The sequence below is a fragment of the Coregonus lavaretus genome (genome assembly GCF_964263955.1).
Source record: "Coregonus lavaretus genome assembly, chromosome: 6".
Classification (NCBI taxonomy): domain Eukaryota; kingdom Metazoa; phylum Chordata; class Actinopteri; order Salmoniformes; family Salmonidae; genus Coregonus; species Coregonus lavaretus.
Window position 1 is genome coordinate 63,416,679 of NC_139993.1, and position 10,627 is coordinate 63,427,305.

Here is a 10,627-nt window from a genome sequence, read left to right on the forward strand (position 1 = left end):
AGCATAGCAAGATGCAGAGTGAGATACGGAGTGAGATACTCCAGAGTCTGATGATGTCATGGTGACATTAAAAGACAGTAAAGCAAATGACCCATGGCATTCAATTAAAAGTGTCATGTCCCACGACTTCTGTTTCCTGTGTTTATATTTTAGTTCTTAAGTGTTTGAGGAAAGAAAGCCGCCTTGTGTCCCTCCTCGTCGACTTTTATCACTAAATGAAGCATATAAATGACCTGAAAGCGCTTGGCTGTCGCATTTAATAAAATAAAATAAAGAACAATTATCCTCTCTTTTTCTCTGATCTAGCGCTGAAATGAGTCCCGGAGAGATAAGGCAGATTTATTTCATCTCTGGAAGCACCAGGGCTCTCTGTTGTGCTCGAATAAAAACGTCTAGAGGAAGAGTTTAAAAGAGATTTAGGGTGTCTATAATTTCAAATCATAATTCCCCTCTATTTGAGTTGTTTTGAGGCGGTGAATAACCCTCTGTGTGTGGAAACAGACAGAGACATTTCAACAGTCTGGGTAAAGCAGCGCGCGATGATCACAGTTTGATGAGTTGCCATGAAGAGGTCATGAATTAACTTCTAATTGTGCACCCGCTGCATCTCTCCACTTTTACTAAATATGTTTCAGTTGATTATTAACTGACTTACAGTCATGCTTAATTTTTTACAATGCCAAAAAAATATATACAAACAGGTAATGTAAAAACGTTAAGATATTGGCCTAAATTAAGAGCTCTATTCAATCCGTATCGCGGAAATTCATTGTTACAGCGTGATTGAAATTTAAAGGCAATGTTCCCGCCTTCGCGGATACTGCATTCACGGTAAACGCTGCAGATGTCGGCTCAATAGGAAATTACCTTTAAATTATTAGCACAAGGTAATTTTTCCTTTTTCCAAGTCAAACAATTAAGGTACCTAAATATCACAGTCGAATTAAGCAGCTGTGATTCACTCGAGCTATGGAATTATTACAAGACCAAATATATTATAATACAGAAAAAAATACACATCATAGCCCTCTTTTATTTAAGTGCTCCTGAAAGTAATTATAATTGTCCAATTTCAAAGTTGAATATGCATGCTTTAGGGGGCATGATGTTAAACTTCATATTCGGTTCAATGAAGTATCACCCTCATTTACAGCGCCTGATAAGAGCTAAGACTGTCATAAAAATCTGAGGCTGCCCCCCCCCCTCCTCTCCCTCCCCTATATTGAATTGCACCTTGGGCAATAGTGCAGAATCGTGAATCTTAACTTCTCCCAGCGTATGTTCCTGGCAGATAAGTAAACAATCTGGATGTGAAATGAAAATGTTAATTAATGCAGTAATGCTATTACACCTCGGTGTGCAAATCCTGTTCCCTAGCCTGGCGACAATAGGCAGGAGAATAATTCCAATCCTCGGTGTGAAAATCCTGTTCCCTAGCCTGGCGACAATAGGCAGGAGAATAATTCCAATCCTCGGTTTGCTTGGAGTCTCAGCCCAATTGTTTTGAAAGCTTGTTTCCTTTTGAGTCCAAATTACAACAATTGCTATAATGTCAGACAATTTTTCATTTAGAAAGAAAATACTAAATCTTTGCGTCCGCTGCAAGTTTATATTCTATCAGACGTTTCGACGGTAATTGCAGCAGTTGGAGCTCTGCTTTGTCATAGCAAGTTGTTACATGTTTAGCTACAACATGTAAAGCTGATGATACGATGGGTTTTGGCAGCAAAAGGTGATCATATTCTCTAATCTTTCTTTGAATTTCATCTGCACTCCGACAATAATGTATGTATGTAATGAAGCAAAATTAAATAACATCAGGGGTGAGTGAATGAAATAGCCCTATGAATTTGGAGAACACACACACACACACACACACACGACCATGTTGCAACTGAGGATTGAGATTTGTTTGTTTCTGTAAAATTAAAACAATAACAAACACTTCTTTACCCATAACAACTAGGCTAATGTTAAAACCTCGGTTACAATGTAAAACAGTTTTAGGGGTAGGCCTAAATTAATGTGATGAATGCATCAGATCCGGAACATATCAGTGCTCTTGAGACTTGAGTCATATTTATCTAAAAGTCCATTTAAATCTGTAGCCTATAATATTATCCCACAAAGTATGTTCAACATTTTAGCCTGTTGTTCTGTTAAATGTCCGTAATTTTTTTAAATGAAAAAGAACACCCTCTTGACGTGCTTTGGCAAGTCAGTCAAACACGTATGACGAGCGGAATCCCTGAAGGGAGGCCTCTCCTCTCCGTTCAGTCGAACATCAAAGAGTGTCACTAAAGAGTACTACACACCTTAACGCAGAGAACATATTTGTAACCTGTTTAGAACGCAGGCACCGCACCTAAAAATGCAGAAGCTTTTACTTTCAAAGGTGAATACAAAAGTTTGACAGCTTGACAGCCACATAAAAATACATCGGTCAGGATTTCAATAAGGATCAAATTCTGAGATACTAAAAGCATAAGAAAATATGTCAGGATGCTATCTCTGTAATTATAAACAGATAATAGAACCTAGTAATTGTTGTATAGCGTTGTGTAGAGGCGGACTGAATCAGCCTGCGTGTTGAGCAACGCGTTTGGTAATATGAGCTTTGATGGCAACATATTAGCAACACTATTGGAAGTGACAGGCCAGTCAGCCCTAGTTAAAGCTATCCTACATCAGGATGAGCCAATACTGTGATGCTACTGCTATAGAGCCCGATAGAGACTGATTATAGCCTGGTTCCTGCTATAGAGCCCGATAGAGACTGATTATAGCCTGGTTCCTGCTGTAGAGCCCGATAGAGACTGATTATAGCCTGGTTCCTGCTATAGAGCCCGATAAAGACTGATTTACTGCTATAGATTATAGCCTGGTTACTGCTATACTGCTATAGAGTCCGATAGAGGCTGGTTGTAGACTAGTGATTTCACAAGGCCAAAATGAAGTCACTGATTTTTTCACAAAATATTTCAAACTTGAACATAGGCCTCTGCTTGCTTTTATTTAGAGGCCTAATAATTTGTGTTGTTATTGTTGTTTTGTTGTTGTTATTATTGATAATGTTTTTCTTGTTGCAAAATATTGTAAATTGTATTGCTAAACGATGCATTATTTATTAAGTGATTTTAACTAAACGTATACATTTCAATTAACAGGCTATCCCTAGTTTATGGTTTCTGTAACGAGGCCTTGCCTTCTGTTTGCCTAAAGGTCTAGGCTACGTTTAATCGTTTATCGTTGAATTCTTCTATTGGTCCCCAAAGAATAGTCCTAAACGCCACGCGTTGTCAACACTATCTCACATCTCCTCATTCGTTCCAGATGGCCAGCTGCTACGCGCATGAAACGTCACCTCAATCAAACGACGCTGATTAGAGCGATAATGATAATTTGGAGAGAGTATAGAGAAGGTATGCTTTGTTTCCTCATCTGTTTTTGCCTAATCTTCTATTTGCAGTATGGTATACTGTAGTGAAATCCATTGTAATTCATCAAAAAATTACTCATCCATGCACATTTACTGTCTTATTTGCTATGGCTCACAGCCTGGGTGTAGGGTAATACAATTTAATGATATAGGTCAAATGGCAAAACCACAATCATTTTTTTATTTTATTGAGGGTGGTTAAATAACAAATTGAATATAGTATTAATATTCTAAAATATTTTGATAAATGTTATTCTTAAATGTGTTGTTGTCCTATGATGCCTACCACATTGACATACTATTGGGTTAACTCAACCAGGCTGGGTTAACTCAACCAGGTTGGGTTAACTCAATCAGGCTGAGTTCTGCTGCACCTTCCAATGACACGCTACTGCAATATAACCATACAGGGATTTAATATTTTCTAAGACAGATTGTCCTTTATTCAAAAAGTCTTAGCTCGGCAGATGAACAAAGAACCGAGGTATCACCCTTCAAGATACATTTTCCTTACCATAACATGACAGGTTTTACATTAAAAAATACAACATTAACTGCTTATAACTTCAAATAAGAAGTTATTCCTCAAAACAAAACAAAATAACGTGTGACTATTAGCACTGAACCACAGGAAAAATTGAAAATGAAACATTATTAAATGATAAGGATTTTTCATTTGTTATTTTAAATAGACTGTCTAGTTATGTGCCAGTTCGATCAATAGAAACAATATAACCCGTATATTTATTAACTCAGAGGTCCCTAATTTTGACCCTATCATACCGGCTGAAATTCAGAGCGCCAAAATGCAACACATTATACAGGAAACAAGAAGGCTATCGTAAATTGTGCAAGCCAAATTTGAAAATAAGATTATCATAATAATAATAATAATATCAATAATAATTCAAACAAAATTATCATAGCATCAAGATGTACATAATAAATAAAGTTAAAGGCCTCCTTTTCCGGTAGCCGTTAATAAACGTTATAACATTTACAATAATTCTTACAGTTCACAGGGAACCTGCCGTACATAGTTCCGTCCCAGTTCCACGAGGAGGTCAGGAACCAACGTCTTGTTTACATCTCGTGAAAAGTTTTCGCCCGTTTTGCTCTTAAGTCCACGGGCCTTTATACTTGTCATTTCTCTTTTTTTTTTTTGGGCGAACTGTTCTGTCCATATAGCCTATACATGCATTGCTGTCCTCAAGTTACTTGTTTAAACAGAAAGTCAGTCAGTCTGTCTGGCGCGTTACATAGCAGTGGCATGTGTTGATGAATATGGGTCTATCCCACTCTTGGTCATACCTGGAAAAAGTATGTAGGCAACCGGGGGCTGTAAACTCGACGCCGACCAGGCGGTACAGTTACAGGGCACCACGTACCCCGGGTTTGTGGGCGACGGGTGGGTGTGGGTGTGCTGGCTGGGGCAACCCAAACTGCCGAACGCGCCGTTCTGGTATCCCAACGAGCCGTAACCCAAACTGCTGGTGGTCATGGTGTGGGGCATCTCTGTCATCTTCTGGATAGCGCTGGAGGTGAACTGGCTCGGGTCGAGGAACGAGTAGGGCACCGAGGTCGGGGGCATGAATGCCCTGACTTTCTCTGATGCGCTCAACAGAGAATCAGAGGCTGAGAGTCCTTTCAAGTGATCCGTGTCCCCAAGGTAAGGCAAAGGGAACACATACCTGTCCTTCTTCAGTAGATTCTTGGGCTTGCGCCTGGGTCTGTATTTATAGTCTGGGTGTTCTTTCATGTGCTGTGCTCGCAGCCTCTTCGCTTCGTCGATGTAAGGACGCTTTTCGGATTCAGAGAGCAGCTTCCACTCCGCGCCAAGTCTTTTGCTGATTTCTGAGTTATGCATTTTGGGGTTCTCTTGTGCCATTTTTCTCCTCTGGCCGCGGGACCAGACCATGAACGCATTCATGGGCCTCTTGATGTGATCTACAGGCTTTGACATTTTTTAGAGTGTGACTTTTATCCCCAATTAAAATAACGTGGAAAAAGTTCTAAAAACCAACCGAGGGGGAAAAAAAAAATATTCACCTGTCTTGCTGGCAGACACAGATCATGCCAGTTCTCGAATGCTTGAGACGGAGTCGGAAAACAGCATCAATAAAAATCCACACTGTCCAATTTCTCCGGAGTTAAGAAATCGTTCTCTAAGTCCAGCTATGGATACTTTCTTTTTCAAAAACCGTGGTAGGCTATAAGGTGGAAAACAGCAACACGCATGAAAATCCACCGAGGTGAAAGCAAAGTTCCGCGGTCGAAGAGTCATAAAGTGTTGTGTTTTTTCTTAGAGATTTCCCGCCTTGCAAAGCACCTGGCTTGGAAATGAGGGGAAGCGCGTGAATGAGAGCCAAAAGCGGTGAAGTTCAAAGGCTGGGCTGGTTTGGTCTGCACGCATCTGACATAATCACAGGGCGTTCACTAGCCAACCTGAGCACCCAATCAGCACACAGAGACCGGCATAATACCTTTACGAAAAGATGTATATTACTACATAAACAAAGATTGGGGAGGAAAAGGGGGATACTCTTTCCCTCCCAGAATCCATTTAGTTGAAACGCTACAAACATACACCTTCAACCTTTTAGCAATAAAACCTGACTCCTGTTAATCCCAAAGAATAAAGTAAGGGTGCATGTTATGCTATAGCAGGATGTCTTGCAAATTAAGTAGGTTATTTTTTACAGCTAAAATCCTTGAAAGGAGTTATACGAATTTAAACATTTTATTCAATAGACTTCATATCACTGTAAAAACACACGATGTCTTTATTTAGTTATGTGTGTTGATTTTAAATAGTGTCCATACTATCAAAATCATGCACAAAGGTGAATATAATTTCATATGGGCCTATTGCATTTTTCTCACTTTTATCAACGTTTTGTATGCTTGTATGTGTGTGCGTGTGCGTGTGCGTGTGTGTGGGGGGGGGGGGGGGGGGGGGGGGGGCAAATAGATAGAGGTGGATTATTCATTATCCAATCAATACAGTTATCTGCACCTTCAGTGTACAAATTTAAACCAACACAAAATAATAATTTTCAAAAACACAACATAGCTACCTACACAAGTACCCTCCTGTAAACGTGTTTCCCTCCTGTAAACGTGTTCCTGGGCAGTTGTATTAGATCTACCATATCCTCAGGCCAATATTTATTAAACGGAACGATTGTCCAACGATCCCATGGGAGCCTGATTGGAGCTGTTTTGTCGCTGTATAATATCACAGCAAAGCGGCCACAAAGTAACACGTACATGCACCATTTATTTATAGTTAGAAATTATTCAAGCTAGCCAGTGCAGCTGATGCACCAATAACACATGCTGCATACATACCCTAAAATAAGTCTGAATATGATTTAAATAAATCAAAGAAATTACAAAGTCATTTTTAGAAAACCTTTAACATCTTAGTATACAAATCATGTAAAACATTACTTTGTAATAATTATGCTTTATTTGATTCCGGGGGAATAGACTGAGCACCCAATCAGCACACATGAGACCGGCATAATACCTTTGGGAACAGCACATACTCCATACGCTCCTTTAACATCTTAGTATACAAATCATATAAAACATTACTTTGTAATAATTATGCTTCATTTCAATCCAGGGAATAGACTCCAAACATGCTTGAAATATTTTCCCAGCATGGGCTACAATACAATTCATAACACTCAAAGCTATATATTATTATTTGTATTTAACCATCAAGCTAACACATTAAAATGTTCACTGTTAAATTATGATTTTTTTTTTTTTTTTATCAGGGTGGTTAGTGTAGTGACATGCAGAGTGAGTTTTAACATGCAAATGGTTCAGTCTGTTTATAAGGATCACTGCTTTAATATCCCCCAGGCTAAGCGAGTCTGATATATGAATTCTTCGCTGGTGATTATTAAATGAAATGTTTGTAGCGTTACCAGCCAGAGTGGCTCTCACACAACGCCATAACAATATTATTACGAAGATAGGTTACGAAACAATAGATTTCTTTGAATGTACGTTAAATATTATATGGTGTTTTTGTAACCTATAATTAAATACCTGTAGAAACCTTATATTTTTACGTAAATACGATTTAATAAATTGATGTTTTGCTAATCTATGCCAAGATGTTCAGTTCCATCAGCGTCATCGTTTGAAATGAGCCGTTTCAGAAAGTTTATTGAGCGGAGCAAAAATAAAGTCCGTCATAAAGACGTGACCAGGTAATTTCTCCAAAACACACAAGACTACTTCAGCTTTTCTCAACGGTCACAATTTCGTTCTCTCCTCTGCTGTCATCTTCAGCAGGGGATGCTGCCCATCACATCAGTGGTGTTCGTCCGGCGAAGATCGATTGATCTCTCGCTCTCTCTTTCTCGGCCATCTCAGCTTGACACATGATGCTATTCTGTGTTGTCTCTCTCTCCAGACCAGTGTCAATACCTATAGCCGACGCAAAAGGAATATAAAAACATCTACAAACGCAGCCTACAAAATACTGGTAGGCCTAATTGTGAAATGAATGAAAAGCATTGTATACTTGATATTAATGGTAGGCTAGTGCAGTATCTATTTAGTGTTCACGTCCCATTGCCTCTCTGGTCCCTTCACTCCATTTCCAACTACTTTCCTCCCCAGCGCTCTGAGAGGAGAGCAGTGAATGAAGCTTGAAATCCGGAGCACATCAAAGCGCTATGAACATCAATTACACCGGGAATTAACAGACATTATTCGGGCATATATAACGTCCAATTTAAAGAGGAGACAATGTAATGTAGTCTTATATTAAGTAAGATATGTGAAATGACTGAAATCAGTCACCACATAAGTGTCAAACAAGAGGGGCAAGCCTGCAATAGCCTAAAGCATGGGAATATACCATATGAGGTTTGCCTTGTGTGTGATAAAGGTAAGCCCCCCTAAGGTAAAATATTCCTCTCCTGAACTGCATGCTTGAAAACTCACAGGCTACTAACGCGCGTGCACACACGCGTTGTTCTTAGGCTACTGTATGATATTCCTTTATTACATTTCACCACCTTGTCATTTCTAACCCTAGTAAGGAACGATTAATTAATCGTTGGGAAAAATACATCGTTGGGTAAATCAATGTCACGTGTCTCACATTTCCCTGCTTAAATGCATCTAACAGCTTTGTGCTGTCGCCTTCAGACTCCGTATGCGATGAGATGGTTCCAAAAAGATAATCTTAAAGACGGGTATGATATCTACAGTAGTAATACGGTGTGTAGGCCTACTTCAGTTTGTAAGGCTGTTTAAATGCTGTTGTATTTCTCTGTTTAACCTTATTTCTGTAAAGCTCGGGGCTCAGAAGCACGGCTAAGTTTACAGACAAACCAAGCTGATGAGTGCATGCAAAAAAATATTGGACATTTATTCCATAAGCTTAACAAAAATAAAATACAAAATAAAAATATAACATTATTTGTACTTATAGTTACAAAAAAAATCCTAATACATTACTTTACTTTATAAAGAAGTATTACTATACGTTTTTGTGTGCTGGCATCAAGGAGCTTCCTCCTTCCTTTCCGTGGAGTGTTGCTGTCCAACATGCTGACACACACACACACACACACACACACACACACACACACACACACACACACACACACACACACACACACACACACACACACACACACACACACACACACACACACACACACACACAACATACTGAACTATAGAACCAAAGTTAGTCGAAGAAAAATATGACCATCCACCCTCCATTATAATGTGAATGGGAAGCTAACAGACATACCGAGGCGCTGTTACCGAGGGATCCCGCGGAGTGCATTGAGGTAAGCTCCCCCACCGTAACTGTCCATGGTTCTGAAGCGGTAAGTGGCTTTCTTTGCTGTGCAAACTTGCGGCCCCCCTCAAAACTCCTAAAAACCCGGGTTGACATTTCAATGCCTTTTATTCTATATCCATCCTATTTAGTGCTGGTTCTTGGTTGACAGGCTGGTGGGAACTGAGAGAGCACATAGGTTGTGGATAAAGTGTCCAACTCCATATAACTTTATAATATGTTGGCTGTTTTCTTAATCCAAAATGCACACTTAAAGAGTACCCACAGGAAGTCTTGTGATAGTAAGATTTTAGAAGCAATGACAGAAGCTACTGTACAAAAAACCCCTGCACAAATTTAGCCCAAATACCTTATAGAAAAAAAATCAAGGATGGTCGAAGAACATTGTAAGTCCATTTTGCAAAGGTGTCACTGTGTATTGCCTATAGGCCTAGTAACTTCATTGTCATGAGATTTACAACCACATAGTGTCTACCTTACAGCAGAGCTATAGCAGTTAGCTAGCAGTTACAGGCTAATAGTGACAGTATATATTTTGGCCAAAAGGAAAGCACATGAAAGCACACAACACCTATTACAAATGTGATTGGTCCTCACCCAGTTAGCACAGTTGGTTCCTTGGAAGTTGTGGGAAGGTATGTTTTTGGTTTCACATTGGTTGTGGGAACGAAGCCATACATTCCCTGACCAGTAAAACTGAACGTTCTTTTAAACGTTCTGAGAACAGAAGTGACATTTTCACCTGTTCTGGGAACATTTATTTAAAGGTTAAAGGGAGGTTCTGAGAACGTTTTACTCTTGTTCCTTGAAAGTTTTCATTCAAGGTTTAATCAACGCTCAGAGAATGGAAATTATAGGTTATTTTGAGGTTTTTGAATAACTTCCTTAAAACTTTTACTAAATGTTTCAATAAGACTTTTAATAACACTGCTAGCTTATTTTGGGTCAACTTTTCTGTGTGTTCAAACAGACCCCATTTCAAAGGAAACAAACACTAATTAAGATCAGGCGGTGGTGGAAAAAGTACCCAGTTGTCATAGTTGAGTAAAAGTAAAGATACCTTAATAGAAAATGACTCAAGTAAAAGTGAAAGTCACCCGGTAAAATACTATTTGAGTAAAAGTCTAAAAGTAAATATACTTAAGTATCAAAAGTAAATGTAATTGCTAAAATATACTTAAGTACCAAAAGTAAAAGTAAAAGTATAAATTGTTTCAAATTCCTTATATTAAGCAAACCAGACAGCGCCATTATTAAAATGTATTTAAATGAAGCACGTGTTTAGTGAGTCCACCAGATCAGAGGCAGTAGGGAGGACCAGGGATGTTGTCTTGACAAGTGTGTGA

The 10,627-nt window shown here is 39.0% G+C and overlaps 1 protein-coding gene across 1 annotated transcript; it reads right to left on the reverse strand.

Moving 5' to 3' along the window:
* Positions 1-4,609: 4,609 nt before the first annotated feature.
* Positions 4,610-5,402, reverse strand: LOC311130867 (transcription factor Sox-14; the record flags this gene model as incomplete). Its single annotated transcript, XM_084163677.1, has 1 exon — positions 4,610-5,402. One exon carries the CDS (start codon positions 5,400-5,402, stop codon positions 4,695-4,697), a length of 708 nt encoding a protein of 235 aa, XP_084019803.1. The 3' UTR covers positions 4,610-4,694.
* Between the last annotated feature and the right edge of the window lie 5,225 nt (positions 5,403-10,627).